The sequence below is a fragment of the Carassius auratus genome, chromosome 47 (assembly GCF_003368295.1).
Source record: "Carassius auratus strain Wakin chromosome 47, ASM336829v1, whole genome shotgun sequence".
NCBI lineage: Eukaryota > Metazoa > Chordata > Actinopteri > Cypriniformes > Cyprinidae > Carassius > Carassius auratus.
In genome coordinates this window covers 14,343,376-14,364,600 of record NC_039289.1, presented here as the reverse complement: position 1 = coordinate 14,364,600, position 21,225 = coordinate 14,343,376, and the positions used below count along the sequence as shown (strand labels likewise).

At 38.0% G+C, this 21,225-nt stretch overlaps 1 protein-coding gene across 1 annotated transcript; it reads right to left on the bottom strand.

The window, feature by feature from the left end:
* Positions 1–10,348: 10,348 nt before the first annotated feature.
* On the bottom strand, positions 10,349–20,852 carry ttc14 (tetratricopeptide repeat domain 14). Its single transcript, XM_026236437.1, has 12 exons — positions 20,430–20,852; positions 18,666–18,784; positions 18,289–18,488; positions 17,869–17,953; positions 17,664–17,793; positions 17,429–17,584; positions 17,242–17,313; positions 16,529–16,648; positions 16,290–16,412; positions 12,917–13,034; positions 11,709–11,815; positions 10,349–11,296 (listed from the first exon to the last, which is right to left on the bottom strand). The coding sequence occupies exons 1-12, from the start codon at positions 20,564–20,566 to the stop codon at positions 10,615–10,617; spliced, it is 2,049 nt and encodes a 682-aa protein (XP_026092222.1). The 5' UTR covers positions 20,567–20,852; the 3' UTR covers positions 10,349–10,614.
* Between the last annotated feature and the right edge of the window lie 373 nt (positions 20,853–21,225).

Here is a 21,225-nt window from a genome sequence, read left to right as displayed (position 1 = left end):
AAAGTTAGCCGCATGTTTTATTTAAACAACACTAGTCCGTTATAGATTGATATTCATATTTAATATGCTTTAAGCATTTACATGCATTAACATGTTTGGGTGCCCAAAACTCAGGCAAGTTTCTTCAGTAAATGTTATTCATCATGAGCGCTTCATGTTTTTCTGGGAATAAATATTTGGGGCAAGGGTTCCTGCAATCACTCTCACCCCACATGTGTAAATCTGCAGGCAATATAACCCACAGTATGTGGCGCAGCAAATGTCTGACGGGCTTCTCCATATAAGCGTTTATGGTCTGACTGATAGTATAGCCCGTGTTCAGACTTAAACCAGTTTACCAATTCCATTATGCTAAGCCCGAGCACTCTCACCGCTGATGAATGATTATAAAAATACATAATCTCCAGAGGTACCATCATTGCACTACGACAGGGAAATTTCATTCATTCTATCCCATTTTTCCCTTATTTAAAAAAGAAATTACTGCCCCCAGTAATCAGATATACAGACGGGCTGTTTCTGGAGTTAAGCCCAACTTCTATTAGGATTTCGTCTTGTCTCATTTTTAGCAAACGCGTACACACCAAGATACTCCAGGGCTCATTTGGACAGACCCCTTACTTAGTTTCAATGTTTTTATTACTTTATAGTTGACAGAATTGCTCATATTTCAAAAGAAGGTTTCATTAACATTAGTTAACTATGAACTAAGAATGAACAAGCATTCATAAATCTTAGATAATGTTCATATTAACATTTTAACTGTTAATATTAATAACAGCAATGCACAGTGAACATGAACATTTTTTCTTAACTAACATCAATAAAGGTTAATACATTAACAAATGAGACCTTAATGTAATAATATATATATATATATATATGGTTATTGCAATTAAATATCAGTTTATATAAAATGCAACTTAAGAGTTCTTTTTTGGCCCCACCGGGTACCACTCATCTCCACTACAAATAAAAAAAAAAGAGGCTACAATTTGCACGAGCTCACCAAAATTGGACAGTTGAAGACTGGAAAAATGTTGCCTGGTCTGATGAGTCTCTGATGATTTCTGTTGAGAAATTCACATGAGTCAGATTCAGAATATGGAGTAAACAGAATGAGAACGTGGATCCATCATGCCTTGTTACCACTGTGCAGGCTGCTGCTGGTGCTGGTGGTGGTGTAATGGTGTGGGAGATGTTTTCTTGGCACACTTTAGGCCCCTTAGTGCCAATTGGGCATTGTTTAAATGCCACGACCTACCTGAGCATTGTTTCTGACCATGTCCATGCCTTTATGACCACCATGTCCCCATCCTCTGATGGCTACTTCCAGCAGGATAATGCACCATGTCACAAAGCTTGAATCATTTCAGATTGGTTTCTTGAACATGAAGATGAGATGACTTTACTCTTACGTCCCCCACAGTCACCAGATCTCAACCCAATAGAGCATCTTTGGGATGTGGTGGAACGGGAGCTTCGTGCCCTGGATGTGCATCCCACAAATCTCCATCAACTGCAAGATGCGATCCTATCAATATGGGCCAACATTTCTAAAGAATGCTTTCAGCACCTTGTTGAATCAATGCCACGTAGAATTAAAGCAGTTCTGAAGGTGACAGGGGGTCAAACACAGTGTTAGTATGGTGTTCCCAATAATCCTTTAGGTTAGTGTGAATATATACTTTTAAGATTTCAAGTACATCACAAGTGCACGTTAAAGGGTTCATCTGCTCACTATCTGTCAGAAAGTTGGAGACTGTTTAATACAAATTAAAAAATGTCCTATCATTATGAAATAATCTCAGTTTATATTTTCTCAGATGTCCATTCTGTGACACTCTGGTATGGTGTCATGAAGTTTGTAAAGATCAGTGTTTTGAGCTAGACCCATATAGTGCACGTAACTCTTCTAAAATCCTCCTGAATGAAAAATGATAACTATTTTCTCATAATCAGACAAAACTGAAGAGGCTGACATGGGAGCGAGTGTATCTATTAGTTTGCGCCCTCGCACATGTCCAATTTCTCTTCATTCTGTGTTGCTTTTTTAAGCTATAATTGAAAATTAGCCATACATCTTTTTTTTTGGAGAAGGGTAATTTATCACGGCCCATTGTTCCTCCATGACACTTATGCCCTGCCACTAACAAGGCTTCGGGAGACGAGCGATTCTGCTGTACGGATGCATTTTCACTGCTTTGTTGCTAATTGTGGCCTCCTTTCTATTGAATGGTGAGTCGAGTAAAAGAGCTTGTTGGCTCGATGCAGTGGAGCTCTCTGGTCCTCTCCGGCTATTATCACAGATACTCTTGATCTTTTCAAAAGCAGGAAATAGATTTTTTTTCCCTCCTGTACAGGAAAAAAATGTAATTTGCAATGCATCCATTAGTTCTTCATTAAAGCAAGATTAAATTGCACTGCAAATCACATCTGCCTTTGGATGATTAAAGGGTGGCATTTTATAGGCCAAAACTAATTACTATGAGAGAAAAAAAACGGGCATGTTTTTACATTAGATAGTGTGGTTTGTAATTAGATTGAAGCTAATTCCACTATTTCATCTCTTTTAATGAGATGAGCCTGTCCTCATCTTTCCCCTCATTCTTGTCAACCGGCACTATAATGGCTCCAAATGTATTATTTCGATAATACAGGGAGTTTATAATAATGAAATTTCCGAGTAACCTGCTACAAGTGACTGTTCCATCCTGTATTAAATTATTATACAAGGAAAACGAGGGGGGACAGTTTAGAGGTGGTGAACTGATGTCTAAAAAGAACGATTTCTGAGTGCAGTTTTACGAGGAGTCTTCATCAGTCTTCATCAGTTTGTATGGAGTCGTGATATGTGCTTGTTATGATGCACTTGGTGGTGCTAGGGCACTGATATTGGTTGATAAGGTGTTCAGAGTGGTTGCTAGGCCTTTGCTATGCTCATGCGTTGCTGCGTGGTTACTAAGGTGTTCTGTGTGGTTGCTAGGGTGTTGCTAAGTTTGTATGTTGTTCCGGGTGGTTGCTAGGCTGTTGTTATGCTATGATATTTTTGAGTGGTTACTAAGGTGTTCTGCATGATATTTTAGGGTGTTGCTAAGTGGTTGTTATTGTGTTCAGGGTGGTTGCTAGGACTTTCCTATACACAACAGTTGCCAAGGTGGTCTGTGTGGTTGCTAGGGAGTAGCTAAGTTGTTAGGGTGTTCCAGGTGGTTGTTAGGCTTTGCTGTGTTTTCTAAGTGTGTGTGGGTCGCTTTTCTAGCAATGATAAGTGGTTGCTACGGTATTAGTAGATGGTTGTCATGGTGTTCAGAGTGGTTGCTAGGCTAAAGCTGTGCTAAAGTTCACAACACTGCAGTGACGCTGCTGGCGTGTTATCTCTGTTATTGGGCGCACCAGAAAACACATCAGCAGCATCACTGCAGAGTCGTGAACGCACTCAAAACAGACCCGGAAGAGAAGACAATGCTGAATAAAGTCGTAGTTTTTGCTATTTTTGGACCAAAATGTATTTTCGATGCTTCAAAATATTCTAACAGACCCTCTGATGTCACATGGACTACTTTGATGATGTTTTTCTTACCTTTCTGGACATGGACAGTATACCGTACACACAGCTTCAATGGAGGGACTGAGAGCTCTCGGACTAAACCTAAAATATCTTAAATTCTCACGGGTTTGGAACGACATAAGGGTAAGTTATTAACGACATACGAGCAGGGCTTGATTGTTTTTAATATAAGTAGTTTTATTTATAGTAAATGTAAAAGCCTTGTCATGCCAAAAAGTGTAATGAATAAACCTCAGGCTGAAGGAAAAGTAAATTCACATCTGTAGAGTAAAACACATGAGAAGAAGGTTCAACACTCTTCAGCCATAACAACACACAAAACACAAATACACACACACACACACACACAAAAGTAATGTTTGCTTATTAGTATGGTTGAACTGGATCATCAAAGGTCAGCAGCAAAGACATTAGTTAATAAAATGGGATTAGATACTTGTGTTATTTAACATATTTAATTATTGCAGGTCTGTGTCATATTCAGAGTTTTCACTTCGTTGTTTTAATTCATTTTAATGAATTCTAAACCTGTTTATTTTATTATTTATTTATTTTTGCGAGTGGGTTGAATTAATGCACATTCCCATTTAGTCTAGAACTACATCGTGTTCACACAACACCTCTGTACTTGTCAGTCAGTAAATGGGAAAACAAAGGAGCTGGTGTTACTTTATTGAAAAAATAAATATATATATATATTTTCTTTTAAATTAAAAAGTAATGCATTACTTTACTAGTTACTTGAAAAAGGTAATCTGATTATGTAACTCGAGTTGCTTGTAACGCATTACCCCCAACACTGCTGCTGCGTGAATACTAATGTTTTCTGCGTGGTTGCTAGGAAGTCGCTAAGTGTAAGTTATGGTGTTTGAGGTGGTTGCTAAGGCATCCTGGTTGGTTGCTAAGGTAGTGCAGGGTGGTGTCTAGGGTGTTTTGCAATGCATTTGCTAAAGGGGTGTAGGTTAGGTCCTATAATGTGGCTAAGTAGTTGCTATGTTTGATAAGAGGTTGATATGGCATTTTTGGTGGCTGCTAGTGCTTTGTTATTGGTCAAGTTGTTCTGATTGCTAGGGCAGTGTTGGATGGTTACTTGTTTTTTTGGAGGGGGGTGGAGTATCCTATTAAGTGTTTAATCAGATAAAACACCTAATACATAAAAATACTACTTTCTAACTTACAGTACAAGCACTAAATATTGATAACATAATCTCCATTGATCTAATTGATTAATTTGCTATTTTTGTGGAATAAAAATGTACTAACTCATGCTAAATTCATCAAAGTAATGATTAAAAGAGTTGACTTTCCCCAAATGTATAAGCATGGCAGTTTCAGCAAGGTCCAGACTACCTTTCCTTGCAAAAAATATATGCAGTAGCACTAATTTTTAGAGCCGGAATCAGCCCATTTCTGCTGAAGTGAGATTGTGTGCCACCGTCCGCAGTCGTTGCAGGAATTCAAACCTCATAAGGTTTCAGCAGGAGCTTATGCTAAGCTTGTTAGTGTTTCTGATGCCACGTGTGATAGCGCCACAGAATTACCATAAATCAGCAGAATTAACTATGATCTTCAACAGCATGTTTCAACCTGGCCAACACAAGTTTGCAATATGCTGCACAGAATATTATGATAACAAACCATTCTAAATACCCATAATCTGCTTATGTCCCAGGTTCATATATATATATATATATATATATATATATATATATATATATATATATATATATATATATATATATATATATATATATATATATATATATATATTCCGAATTAGCACTTTTCTCCATCCCACACATGTTCCCGCACAACATCAACAGACGGAAACATTTGCATTTGATATAAAAACACGTTTTTAGATGGCACAGTGTCAGTGTTGACACAGATAAGATAATGCATAATGTAATAGGAATGTTTCTGTTGGCCGAGGTTCAAATTTGCATGTCTTTTGGAGGCGGCGTTCAAATAATGATACAAAGGACATCCTGCATTTCATCAGATGTGAATCCTAATGTGGCTTTAACTCAGAGCAAATGATTCTGTGCTGTAATAAGAAGCTTTCAGAATTATGTTGGGGGGGCAGAAAATTGCAAGTGCCTGGCACTTTTATCTTTGAATTTCACTTGTGCACAAGCCAAAAAAAAAAAAAAAAAAAAACCTTTCTTTGGTTACATTCCATCAGTATGAGGAATAACATTGTGAAAATTGTATGCATGCTAATGAAAAATAGAAATCCACCTACTTTACGATAAAATTAGTTTAATTTTCCCATGCCCAGTGCCTGGCTGGCCTTTCATAAATTACTTATGCACATCTATTATTAAAAAGGGGAAAGCAAATTAGAAAGTGTTCATATCTCTTCACTGGATTTAACCCAGGCCGGTCGCAGCAACCAGAGTCAGCACTTTTTCTCAATCCTGTCTCGAGAATACTGCTCTCTTGAAATTCCCATCCGCGTGTTTGAGTATTTCTATAGTGCTGTTGTAGACTCAGAGACTCTGTGTTTGCCAAATTAACCCAAATCTTTTCTAGGGTATGAGTGTAATGCAATTCACAGGCTTTTCTAAGCCTGTATATTCAAATGCGTTTGAATACATGGGAAGGCGCAGCACCTCTCAGAAAAGCGTGTTCGGCGCTAATCGTGTTGTATCATCAGTTATTGCCACAACAACAAGCCTGAAGACATGGCGCACAAGGATGGCACAATATCCACTCATTTCAATAGTGATTTGTTGCAAGTGAATTTGCTTACTGTAATTTTTCTTAAGTTTGATTGGATGTTTTTTTTTTGTTTTTTTTTGCATTGTTTAAACTAAAATGTCTGAACGTAGCCTACCTTTGAAAGTGCAGAGTAAAATAGTGTTTTGCTGATAAGAAGAAAAACATTTGAGCAAAAAGCAGGCTATAGACATCCTGTGAATGTGATTCTCACATATATATTTTTGTTCTTGATCTGATTAAAAAACAGCCAGACTAAAGTGAATGAACATGACATGCTTAAAAAGAATGTGCAGAGTTCGATAAAACAGTCTGTAAACAGATTTCAATTTTTTTTTCATGTAATTTTGTTATTTGAAGACTTTTTTAAACCACAACTGTATTGTTAAGTGTTGCTACTTTTCAAATGGTTTTTGAATGGCAAACAGCTTATGTGTGTGTGTGTGTGTGTGTGTGTGTGTGTGTGTGTGTTTGTGTGTGTGTGTGTGTGTGCGTATTATTATCTTAAACTATGAAAATGATTTAACCAAACTGGAAAGTTATTTTTTTAATTAATCAAATATTGAAATTGAAACATTATATATATATATATATAGAGAGAGAGAGAGAGAGAGAGAGAGAGAAAGAGAGAAAGAGAGAGAGAGAAAGAGAAAGAGAGAGAGTACAGACCAAAAGTGTGGACACACCTTCTCATACAAAGAGTTTTCTTTATTTTCATGACTCTGAAAATTGTAGAGTCACACTGAAGGCATCAAGGGCTATTTGACCAAGAAGGAAAGTGATGGGGTGCTGCTCCAGATGACCTGGCCTCCACAGTCACCGGACCTGAACCCAATCCAGATGGTTTAGGGGTGAGCTGGACCGCAGACAGAAGGCAAAAGGGCCAACAAGTGCTAAGCATCTCTCTGGGAACTCCTTCAAGACTGTTGGAGACCATTTCAGGTGACTACCTCTTGAAGCTCATCAAGAGAAAGCCAAGAGTGTGCAAAGCAGTAATCAAAGCAAAAGGTGGCTACTTTGAAGAACCTACAATATGACAAATTTTCAGCTGTTTCACACTTTTTTGTTATGTATATAATTCCATATATAATTCCACATGTGTTAATTCATAGTTTTGATGCCTTCAGTGTGAATCTACAATTTTCATAGTCATGAAAATAAAGACAACTCTTTGAATGAGAAGGTGTGTCCAAACTTTTGGTCTGTACTGTATATATATATATATATATATATATATATATATATATATATATATATATATATTTGTCTTCAAATGATAATGTACTTTGTTGTGGAGCATGACTTTGGTAATATAAATACTAGCCCTATGATGTGTTAAGAAAAGAAATAAAGGTATCAGTAAGATCAATAAAGGTGTTGAAATGATAAAGGTATAATTTGTTGAATTATTTCAGAATATATGAAAACATTATGTAATTGCGTGTATTTTGGATTTACGAAGTGCTAACAACATTATCTTTATGAAAACAAAATTGGCCATTTCATTTCCAAAATGACCACCAAAGTCACTTCCACCACATAATTTTATAAAATACAACAGTCCTACATGGCTTGAGATGTTGTGGATAGACAGAATTTACTAGTTTCATGGTTATGTGTTAAAACATTTATTCCCGCCGTAATGCCTCGCCTCACAGGTTTACATTTATGCCTACATTACTGTAAATATGTATTTTATTTTTTATTCTGCAGTCTTTGCATCACTGGAACATTAAGCTTACATTGTATTCAACCCAGAACATTTCTGTAAATAGCCTAAATAGTTTTTGTAAGGTGGGGCGGCAGTTACCGTTGCTGTTCGAAATTTCGCGGGCGATTTGAATTCCATTTATCATTTTGAATGGGAGTTTCGCGTGATTTCATTCATGTTATTGGTCACGCAAATCCGGGCTCTGACCAATTGAAAGCTGTTTCTTTGGTCTAAAAGTTACTTCTGTGCGATATGCTTCATTCATCGCTACACTATTGACAGTAGAATTTGGACAGGTTATTTATTTATTTTTTGCGTTTTCGCGTTGGTAGGCCTATGTGTGATTGCACCTAGGTCACAGCCACATGTTCTTATGAAAATAAATGATTAAACAAAAATACAAACACACAAGGATTGGATGGGCAGGAAGATTAATATTATTTATTGCTATTCTAATGAAGGTATATTCCTTTGTCCAAGAAGTTTAAAGGGTATTACGTTCTAATTATTCAAAAACTTAAGGCACTGGTAGGACTTTATTTTCATTTTCCTTTCGAACATGAAGTCATGCTCCAAGAACTCAATACTTCCTTTAGCTCAACCAAAAGATGTATTTTTCCTGTTTCGGCTTGAATTGAAAGCCTCTTCGTAGTCAGCATGTTCCTCAGTCTGATTATCCCTTCAGAGAATAGCTTCGTACAAACCAAATTTCTCCCCTGAAAGAGCCTGGCCAGTTTTCCATCACTGAGTGGCACAGAGGGATGATGGGTAATTCCTGGCTGGAAAATCTGCCATTTCATCAAACGCAGTCATGTCTGTCCTAAGCCCACAGACATTATTACCACTTAGCCTACTCAAGGACTAGTGGACCTTCAGTGCCACACATCTTCATACATGTGTGCTTGTATTCATTATATATCATGTATAATTGAAAAAATATATATATCTCTATAAACTTTAACCATATTTTAAAAACAACAAAATCATGTAATTACATATAAAGATTTACTAAAGTGGGTAAAACACACTCTAAAGTCCATCTAACTGCTAGCATGGGTAGATTAGGCTACTTTAAAAATGTAGCCCATTACTGATTCCAAATTACATGATAAAAAATTGTAGTGAGTAACATAATCCATTACAAATTTCAGGTTATGTAATCAGACTATTTTTAGATTACTTTTCACCTAACTCATTTACTACATACATTTGAAAAGGATACCATATCATGTACCATACTGATATAAAAATACAATTAGAATGAAAATATTCAATTTGATGTTAGTGACAACATGAAGTGCATTAAACATAAAGGCTTCCCAAACGGTTCATGAAGGAACTGCAGGGAGTTTGTGAGTTTAATGGAAATCTAACAATTAGCTAAAAAATAATTTAAAATTCAACGAAATCATTTTAAAATAACAATCAAAACAAAACACTTACTAAAAAGATGAAATATTTTAGTTGTTTATCTGCAGGTCATATGACCATTAACCAACACCAGAGAAGCGTGAACACAGATATGTTATTAATTTATTCCCTTAAAATCTCAGTACTTCAAGTAAATATATTGGGTGCTAGGTTCGACCGACAGAGTTTGGAATTCCCTGCTTTATGGAAATAAGAAATAGTCGTGCATTTAATGTGTTTCAGAGACAAAAGCCTTTCAAAGACAGAGACTTGATAGGTTAGATTAATTGGTTACTTTTGATAACATGATTATGATATTCACACAAGTATTTTATTTTGTCAATGAATAAAATCAAACTTTCTTGATAGTCTTTTTCTTTGTTTCTCGCTTCATTGAAAATGACCTGCATGTGTTGTATCTTGACCTTAATGGACTGTGTTTCAACTAATGTAAGGCTGAATTATATATAATATTATGAGGCAAAAGGACATTAAAAGTCCATTACAGAGGAAGCCCAGTGTTGTACTGCCCTCTGATGGACTGCAGTCAATTTGAAAAAAAAAAGTGACTTTCCTATTAATATTCCTTATGTACAGTAGCAATATCAACCTAAAACATGAATCCAATAAATACATTAACTATATGAATATTCATAGTACTTCAAACTCTCCATCTTAAATGTTTTTAGATGTTTGTACGTGTTTTTTTTTTCACTCACAAGCATGGATTTTACTTCGAGTTATTTGTTTTTAATCATACTGTATTTTCAAATTTTTATAATCCATATACCATCAAAAAGAGCATTAAACTGAACTTTAAGTTGTTCAGCTTGACCAGAGCATATTTTGATGGTTTGGCTTTCTGAAACCCTGCTGGAAGACCCCTTTGCATTCATAACCTTTAATACACAGGGTTTCATCAGACAAAGAGCAAACCATGACCATTACATTCATTTATTTGAACACTGACATTATACTGAATGCAGATTATAACACCGAGGCATCATCCACCTCACAGATTTTGGCTTTGCTTGGCAGTTTTTAAAGGCAGGCTCTCTCCCAAATTATGAAAATAAACCGTTCTGATCAACGTCATCATTCACTATCATATATATTTCAATCACTATACTTGAGGGCTAAACCTGCTAGTTCTAGTAATGAAAGCACTACTAGTGTTACTCCTCACAGCCACGAAGAGCGACTCTTACTTCTTCAGCTTTTTTTCCTTCTCAAATTCAGCAATTTGACTGAAAATGTTAAACAAGCCGGAAGGGACATCTTTTTTCAGGGTTGCACCTGAAGACTTCCCTTGGTCTTCTTGATCTCGACCCGTCTTGTCATTCCCGCCTCGTTCCGATTCACAACGTTTTCTGCCTAGCAAGGAAAATTCCTTGGAGTGTCGATCGGATTTGAGGGAGTATTCGGACTGGGTTGAGGAGGAGGAATCCCTCAGGCTTCGGTGTTGATCTGTAGCTTGGCCGTTCGCTTCAGGACGTCCCAGTCTAGACGCTTCCGGCTGGGCTCCATACTTGACGTTCTCCAGGCTTCGGTCCATAGCATCATCTAACCTACCTCTGCCGTCTTCGTTTCGGCTTTTGCCCCAAGACGGTTCTCCTTCGCTGATGAGTTTGCTGATGGATTGCTTCTGGTTGATGTATGAAGCGGACGTGTTAGCAGGAGCTGGAAACCAATCATCTTCCACCGTTTTATCGCTACATGACGACACTCTCCTCTTGTGTTTCTTACTGCTGTGAGATGAGCGCCGGCGCTTGTGTTTCCGTTTCTTCGATTTTTTGCGACTCGATGCGTGCGAGTCTTCGCTCGTAGTTGAGGACGTATCAGAGGATGTGGAGGAAGAGGTCGACCGCTTCCTTTTCTTCTTCATTCTAGATGGAAGCAGACATCACATTGAAACGAGCAGGGCATTGTGAGCACCCATCAGAAAATGGGGCAGGATAAAACCGTAAAATAGAAGAGTTCTTACCTTGTTTTGATGGAAGAAATACTCTAGATTTCAGTGGTCACATACACACTGCAACGTTTGTGTGACTGATTTATAAATCAGGGCTAGGTAATATAGTTTAACACTTTCTGGCTTTCTGTGCTCTTTTCTTTTATGTAGAAGGCAGCCATATAGGATTTTTTTTCTTTTCTTTTTTTCATTAAAGTTGTACCCATAAGTGTTGACACACTTGAAACACATTACAGAACAACTGTATTTAGCTGCAGTGTGTATGGGACCACAGATGTGCTTAACAGGAATAAAAACATGAAGAAATCTGGTGCGGTTGACGTTACCTTCTCTCTTCTTTTAGGATCTTACGCAATTTCTCTGCGCTTGTTTCCACAGTCTTAGCTTTTTCCTGCTCTTTGGCAGCTTCCAGTTCTTTCAGTTTAAGCGATTTCTTTAAAGCAGTTCATTGACAGGGTAAAATTTGAATAATTTTCAGGAAAATCGAGCAAGCATGCACGTGTGCAAGGCATAAGCAATTTTGTTGCCGTTTTCACACCCCAGGCATCAGGATGTTAAAGCAATGGAAAAAAATGTGAGACAACATGTTATATTTAGCAATGATCATGAGATGAAATTACCGTTGTGCCAGGAACAGAATACAAACCAAAGGTGGAGGGGTTTTATTTCCACATGGGGCATTTTTGTCAACCCAGTGCAATGAGGGTTAAAGGTCCCATCAGTCAGGTTTCACAGATCCAAGATCAGATCGACACATAAATAACAAAAACACTTCATCAGTACTCCAAAAACCGTCAGTTAAAAACTACTTCTTGAGAGTTAAAACTGCAGACTTGATTTATGAACCGTGCACCAAAAATGAATCCCTGCTGAATATTAACTCACCCTCAGGTCTTCCAAGATGTAGATGAGTTTGTTTCTTCATCAGATTTGGAGAAATGTAGCATTATATCACTGGCTCACCAATGGGTGCCGTCAGAATGAGAGTCCAAACAGCGGATAAAAACACCACAATAATCCAAAAGTGATCCACACCACTCCAGTCCATAGGCTGATGTCTTCTGAAGACAATAGTTGCGTGTTTGTAGAAATCAAGTCCTTCATTAAGTCCATAATCCATAATAAAGCTTCCTCTAGTGAAAAATCTCCTGTTGTGTCTCGCATCAAAATCCAACCATCATATTTGTTCAGAGAGGTTTTGGCTTGTAAACACTGATTTCTCTCCTGTTAATTGATGGACTGGAGTGGTGTGGATTCCTTGTTGATTGATGTTTTTATATCATTCTGACGGCACCCATTCACTGCAGTGGATCCATTGGTGAACAAAATATGCAATGCTACATTTCCCCAAATCTGATGAAGAAACAAAAGTCATCTTGGACAACTTGAGGGTGAGTAAGGACTCATTTTGAGCTAAATTGTTCCTTTAAAACATGACACATCTGTGTACACGAAACACTGTGGCTACTATTCTGACTAAATTCGCAGTAGCAGCCAACCATGTATTCATGACAGGCAGGTTTATCCAGCTCACCTGGATACGTAACTGAAGTTTCGCCAAGGCTTCGGAAGCCTCTTGAAACGTGTCGTCTAACACGGTGGCTCTTTTGTAGAGACCCTCAGCAGTCACCAACTTTTCTTCCTCTTCAAGTCTAAGCAGAAAAAAAAAAACTGAGTTACAGGCATACCAAACTATTATAAAACGGCCAATTCACCTCTGCACAAGAGCTAAATTTGACATTAATGACTTCCTATCTATAAGATCTATTATATTGTATTAATATTCTTGAAGGTTCATGTATTACACGTTATCCTGTTGTTACGACATTGCTAAATGGCTGGTATGGTCTTTTAGTAGCATTAATTTTGGATATGTATAGGTGATTTCAAGGGTGCTTTGGGCGGTTGCTTAAGTCAAATAGGTTCAAGTGTCTATGATGTGCTGGGCTCTAAAGCTGCACTTACATTGTATTGTTTAAAGGGGTCATATGTTGTGTTTTTGGTGTAATGAAATGTGTTTATGTGGTATAAGGTTAAAAAAAGAACATTATTTTCCACATACTGTACATTGGTTCTCGTCTATGCCCCATCTTTCTGAAATGTGTTGATTTTTTCAAAAGCTCATCGTTCTGAAAAGTGAGGTGTGCTCTGATTGGCCAGCTCTCCAATGCGTTGTGATTGGCTGAATACCTCAAGTGTGTGATCGAAATGCTAAGCCCCAAACCATACTGTGATGCTCTGTCCCGGTGTTATAACAAATAGTGCTACATATCAGATTATGCTACCAACACTACAGTTATCCTACTGTAAGGGTAGGTTTAGAGTTGGGGGGGGGGGGGGGGTTAGGGGTGGAGATGGGTGGTTGAGGGGGACAAGGGTGGGATTAGGTGGGTTAAGGGGTTGAGACATGTGGGTTTACAGGTGGAGACGGGTGGGTTTAGGGCGAGAAGGCTGGTTTAGGGTAGCCTGACTACGTCAGACTTCCTACTTCCGCTCAATTTCATTTTGCTTCTGTGCTCAGTCTGATACAGCGTCAGAGCTTTCAGTCTGCCACCGGTCTGGAAACAGCCGGGCCAATCAACGAACAGAGGGCGGGCTGAGAGCCGTGACGTAGATGCTAAGCGCAGAGTTTTACATTGTAGGTTAGAGAAATCGAAAACCGAAACGACCGCGGAAATGGGAAACGAGACACGGGATGCAATTCGCTCTGTTATGGAGAACATTCAACTCTTTTTCAAACTGAAGCCAGAACAAGAAGAGTGTTTGATAAACATTTTAAATGGAGGTGATGTTGTGGCCCTACTCCCGACTGGTTTTGGGAAAAGTTTAATTTATCAATTGTTACCGTTAGTTAGTGAGAAACTGGGGAGGCCAAAGGCCGGCAAGGCTATAGCTGTAATTGTGTCCCCCTTGGTTGCACTCATGGAGGATCAGGTCAAGGAGGCAGAAAAACTTGGTCTGTGTGCTGCACAGCTTGGCGTGCACAATGATCAAGATATAATGGCGAGGTATTACAGCCTTATTTTTGGTAGCCCCGAATCCTGGATTGTGTTTACAACAGGTTTACAGTTCAATCATAGATTTGAGTTCGATGCATGATTTCTGTGCTTCGATGCGGCTGTACAGGCGCATAACATGCGTCATAACTAAACGCATCTGATTGGCTTACGGGTAACCAATGATTTTAAACTTCAGACAAGCGCCCCCTAGGGGTGGAGATGGGTGATTGAGGGGGAGAAGGGTGGGTTTAGGGGGAGAACGCTGGGTTTAGGGTTGGACACAGGTGGGTTTAGGTGGGTTAAGGGATTGAGACTGGTGGGTTTAGGGGTGAAGACAGGTGGGTTTATGGGCGGAGACTGTTGGGTTTAGAGAGAGAAGGGTGGGTTAAAGGGTGGAGACGGGTGGGATTAGGTGGGTTAAGGGGTGGAGATGTGTAGGTTTAGGGGTTGAGACGGGTGGGTTTAGAGGTGGTGATGGGTGGGTTTAGGGGTGCAGATGGGTGATTGAGGGGTATAAGGGTGGGTTTAGGGTTGGAGATGGGTGGGTTTGGGGTGGAGATGGGTGGGTTTAGGCGGAGAAGGCTGGGTTTAGGGGTGGAGATGGGTGATTGAGGGGGAGAAGAGTGGGTTTAGGGGTGGAGACGGTTGGGTTAAGATGGGTTAATAGGTTGATACGGGTAGGTTTAGGGTGAGACGGGTGGGTTTAGGTGGGTTAAGGGATTAAGACGGGTGGGTTTATGGGTGGAGACGGGTGGGTTTTGGTGGGTTAATTGTAAATTGTAAATGCAGCGTAAATCGGGGGAAAGTCACTGCAATGCATAATTTCTTGTTGCCTTTTAGTGGAATTTACTTTTTTGTAGGGCTGGGAATCAATTCCAGAAAGAATCGATTGCGAGGCGTTGGGAATCGAGAGTCACTTCCAAAGGTTGGAATCGGTTCCATCAAGGGGAATCGACTCCTCATTCAGAGTATTTTTCAGTTCAACAAAGCTTATCTATGGGAGTCTCTCTAACGGAAGGCTACATCCGACAAAGGCTGCACACATTTAAATTCACAAAAACAAGCCGGCACTGATCATTTGAATTTTAGGACCACAATTCACCTAAGCCATAATTACAACAGTTGTGAGAAAAGATTATTAAAAATCATATATATATAATTGAAAATAATCTTTCAGAGGTTATTTTACGGTGGAACTGGCTTGTCTACAATTTTGAGCGCTGCATGAACGAATAGATCATGACGTCACTGAGGTTCTTGCTCTTATTACCATCTAATATATATATATATATATATATATATATATATATATATTTTAACATTTCTATCAGCCAATGAATTATAAATAATACGTCACGAGCATAGATCAGTGGACGAGAGCACATCTGATTGACAGAGCTCTATCAGTCATTAATGGTCTGGTTATTTAGTTTCAGTGTACGGTTTGTTAATATTATGCAAAGTATACAAAGTAAACTTCATCATTCAGCTGAACTGTGCACATTTATTTTAGACACTTCATGTCTTATTTAATTCATGCGATAAACGCATGTCCCTGCTGAGCTGGGCTATGACTAATTTCACGGGCAAAGCTGAAAAAACTAAAATGTTCGTATCGTCATTTTTTTTTTCAGCTTCATATTAAGGATGCATTATACGACTTATCCTGCAGTCATCATGGTGAGATTAGGTTCCTTTTAATCTAAAAAAATTGATAAATTAAAATAATTGGAAAAGAATCGAAAACAATAGTGAGGAATCGATTCCAAGAATCGATTCCAGGACCAGAAATTGGAATCGATTCCAAAAATTGTGGAATCGAACAGCCCTACTTTTTGGCACATGTAAGCATTAAATTAATTTCTACCGGAGAACCAGAAGAAGCAAAACTATTTCTAGATAACTTACTGTCCTCCTCTTTCCACCAGTGTCTGGCAGAGGTATTTCTTAGCATTCCTGTGTGTGGGGCAGTTCTCCAACGCCAGTTCAAAGTCATCGATAGCTTTTATCAAGCTTCCTTTGGTTGCATATCTACAAAAAAAAAAAATAATTCAACCGCTTCAGTAATTATGTAACAAGCTAGAACAATAAACATGTAAATATTACTCGTGTATAATATATATGAACAAGTTTTTATCATGACTCACAGAGCTCCACGTGCCACAAGAGCCTCCACATTGTTTGTGTCGATCTCTAAGGCCTTGTTGTACTCATTCATTGCATCTACATGACGACCCGATTTGAAATGGTCAACACCAGCTTTAACACTGTAATGAAATGAAGAATTCATGCAGTCCCTATTAGTTTATCAGTGCTGGGGGCAATGCATTACAAGTAATGCAAGTTATGTAATCTGATTACTTATTCAAGTAACGCATTAAACACATTCAAAAAAACACTTTGTACAATATTGTAATGCACTACTTTTTAAAGTAACTTTCCCCAACATGTTATCTTATAAAAGTGCTAGTTTATGATAGTTTGATAGTCATTTAGTGTATATGTAGCAGAAATATTTATAAAATGAGTTAGAACATCCAGAACATCCACAAAAAAGAAAAGGAACAATGTAAAAAATGTGAAGAAATGTAGTTCTGTTGGTTTTTCAAAAGCATTTTCAAGAAACATTTAATTTGAATAACTCTTAAATGTCAAATAACTTCCTTGCAGCTAAAAAGCATGAGTGCACACATCTTAATCATTCAAATTATTAATATTTATCCTCCTGACAAATTTGACTATGTAATTCAGAAATGAAAAACATGACATTAAAAACATCTGAATGCATTTTTTAATAAAACAATCATTAAAAAGTGAGTTGATTTAATAGAACACAAGGGAACATTTGCTAAATACAAACCATTTCAAGGCCCAGGACACCGACTGTTTCTTCCGAATAGCTGTTGCAAAATCATCTTCCTTGAAGCGTTTACTGTGTATACACACACACACACACACACACACACACAAAAAAAATGCAATTAAAAAAAATAATAATAATAATAACACCACCATGAAAACTGGGAAGGACATAAAAGCCACAGTACCTCTGCAAGCCCCTCATGAGTGAAGGAGTTTGTGTATCACTTATTCCCAGCTTCCCCAGGAGGAAGTGCACATTTAAAGGGTTGGACAGACCAAGAGAGCTCTCCAAGAGCTTCTCATACGTCTGGCTGCTGTCTGCGACCACCTTTTCCCCACGGCTGAACGAGCGGAGGAAATGATCAACAACAGGAAGTCTGAGACGAACCAGTCAATATTCATTTTCTCATCTTTACGTACATATAATGAAGAGGAAGATCTTCTTTGCTTATGACTCCCAGCTTAACTTTATCCAAGTGTGGAGCCAGTGAGGATGGATACAGTGATAAGGTCAGCTTCTCGTGATAGCGGTCAATGTCCTTCAGCCCAGCTGTGCCACAAAACATCCCTTTATCAAATCTAATCACTTTAGGATCAATATATAGAGCTAAAAGGCGGCTCATACCTCGAATCAAATCCCCAATTTGGTAGTAAGACAGAGGATCATCGTGATTTCCAGTGGAAGGAACTTCTCTTAATGGACAGAGGGCCTTTAAATGGACAACATTTATTTTTATAATCTTAACGAAAATGAAAAGCATTTGAAAAAAAGAGTTTAACATTTCTTTAAACCATCTTATATCGTTATCATATGACTGAACGCACAATTAAAATACAAACAATAAAATGATTATGATAAAGGTCAAAGATGAAAATGGTTTTCAAGCTTCAAAACAATAGCAATATTTCATATAACAATAAATCTTTTCAGGCATATTTAGATCAAGAACCATTAGACGACACACATAATTACAATTCTGTTGTTGGTGCCATTACTGGTCTAGAAATACACACTTCGGAGGGAAATCAATAACTTGGATGCCACCTTTATCTCCAGATCCTCGATATCTCGCTCCAGTCCTCCAGCTGTGCAGAGAAGAGTTACGAACAAGCCGAAGTCTCGCACTGAATTGATTCTTCCGATAAGCATGTCTCCTCGCTCCACATCCCTGTAGAAGAGCTCACGTCTCTCCTCAAAACACACCTCCATGAACTGCTCCAGCGGAGGCATGACGGCGTACGCCTCTGAAACCACACATGCATTATTAGAAGAAGAGTTCAGCGTCTGATCGCCCGCATGCCATTCCCATTCACTTTTACGAGATGTTCTACAAAAAAACCTTTTGTGATGGGTTTGGAGCAACATGATTGCATAACACCATAAGACTTTGAATTTCATGAGAAACGAATGAGGCAGTTCACCTCCAGGGTCCTCCTGCCATTCATCTGCTGGTGTAGAGGTTTTCCATGACGCTGCAAACAGAAGATCAGCTTTCCTTGCTATGAACTGCTCCAGAACAGGACTCACTTCTTCTTTATCCCTGTTTCAAACCAATGTCATAACACTCATTTACTGTCCATACTAGCGATGCACCATATATCGGCCACCATATCAATATCGGCCGATAAATGTACATTTTCCTTTTACCATTATCAAACCGATAAGATAATTTGGCCGATATCTTAGAGCCGATAAATAATGCATTATTTCCCGCAGAGACACTTCAGATGCTCACGGTTCACCATGATGGTTTTAATTGCTTGAAATATCATTGGAAACACTTCAAAAATGAAAAAAGGTGAACTGCAACATGTGCAGGGCAAGTCTGTAATATTATAATGAGATTATTAGCTACTGTAAAATAATGTAATGTAATCTTTGTTCGCCCGTGTTTTAGTGTGCATCCACAACAGATCCTCACGACTAGCACAGTTAAGTCCGCTTGTGCATTTACAATCTTTTGAGCGAGTGTACATTGTAATATTTTGTTTATTGTATGCATATAAATCAGGTTTTTCTCATATAGAATGCGTTTGGTTAAGCTATAAAGAGAATATTCCCGTAATAAAAAAAGTTGTGAATTATTTGGGTTTATTTGCCATGTTACAGCACGCTCAGAGCCCGAATATACTGAAAACAATGAGAAGAAACATTATTTGAGTTGAAAAGGTTGTTTTTGAAAGTCAGTGCATAAAATAAAGCTAAAGGCCTATAATTCATTGTAGCCTATAATAAACCTGTTTTAAAAGACATTTTTAATACATTTTCATTGAGGAGTATCCTAAGCTAATAGCCTGATTTTTTATTTTATCATGTCTGTTACGTGGTGATGTGCTATGAAATTGGTGCGAAGCAAATTAATTGTAATATAAATTTAATATTAAAAGTAACCTAATAAAAATAGCCTAAAAAAACAAGTATTAATTGGATTAATTTGTACTCTTAATAATAAAATATTTAATGATTTAGACAATATCTGTAGTCCATACATGCTGGACTTCTTCCAACACCATCGTCTTATCGCCTTAAATTTTTTAAATAAAAAAGCATAGTAATGTTGTCCAGTAACTTGTTACCATCAAAAGTATTATTGTATTTATTTGTAAGGCTGCTTTATGTTTGATTTATGCTGAAGTGTTTAATGCCTTTTAATGATGAGACTTTTTAGGTTATCGGACTCTCAAAAATTATGTAAAAATGTGGACTTAGATTTATCGACCAACATACCAGTTATCGGCTTTCATATTTATGAAATAATATATTCATATTTCAAGAATTATCGTATCGGCCGAAATTGTCATATCGGTGCATCCCTAGTCAATATATTATCAAAACGATATGAATAATATTCTCACTTGCCAAAATGGTCTATGGAAGCCTTTTACCACTCCGGGATTAAGAAAATAACTAAAAATAACTCTTTTCTCAGATATAAACGGTGTATTGCAAGAAATGCACTCTATAAACACTTCTGAGAAGAAACTGTGTGGAAAAGAACAGAGCAAACATTCTGTTAAATATCTCCACAGACAAAGTCAGTCTGTAGCCACTTGCAGCCGAGTAATTCAAGCAAAAACTAATCAAATAGGTGTTGCTGGCTATTTAAAGGATATCTGTCAACACAAACATGACATGACGGATACAAACAATCGTGTGCGTGCAACTATTACCAGATCGTCTCTTACCTTTGACTGGTAGTTTTGGAGAGATCAGCAGCCACATTTTTAAAGTCTGGGTTCTCGCTTTGCTCGCACTTTAACAGTGAGAGCAGACTGTCCCCATGATAGGACACAGACTGTCGGAGAAGATCTCTCTCCATCATCAGTGTCTCCAACAACACATACTCACACTCGACGCGTGCAGGACGATACTACACCAGCACCGCTCTCGATTCAAACAAGACGTGAAGTACCTGGTTAACTAGGTAACTAAATCATCAGCTAAGATCGCGGACATTCGCGGAGACTCGAGAAGTTATAAAAGTGTGTGAAATTGAGCAGAAATGGCTGCAGCTGCAAACGTGCTCGTTCCAGAAGCGAGACGTGGAAACCGGAAGTGAACCGGAAGAACGACTTGACTCTAGCCATTTTTGGGCATCCTTAAAAATGATGTGTGTTAAATTCGTCGACAATGCATTAACGCTGTTTGTTTTTATTTGAACGGAAGCATTCGCCAAACAAGAGGCGGTAGTTAACGTGAAACGTTTAGTTGCTGAACTCGGCGATTTAAAAAAATATAAAAAAAATTATCAAACATCAGGTCCGGTGGTTTTCAAAATAAAAGTCATCAACAAAATAGTTCACACACATACCATACATCTTATCGTTGTGAGGAGGATATTGCATTGCCTCCAAAAGTGGATTTGGAGGTATTACAGTCCAAAATAGTAAATAATCAAGTTGATTTGGTGAGTGAATTTTAATAGACATGTGAACCAAAAATACGTTAATTTTATGCAAGTTTTTACAGATGGATCTAAAG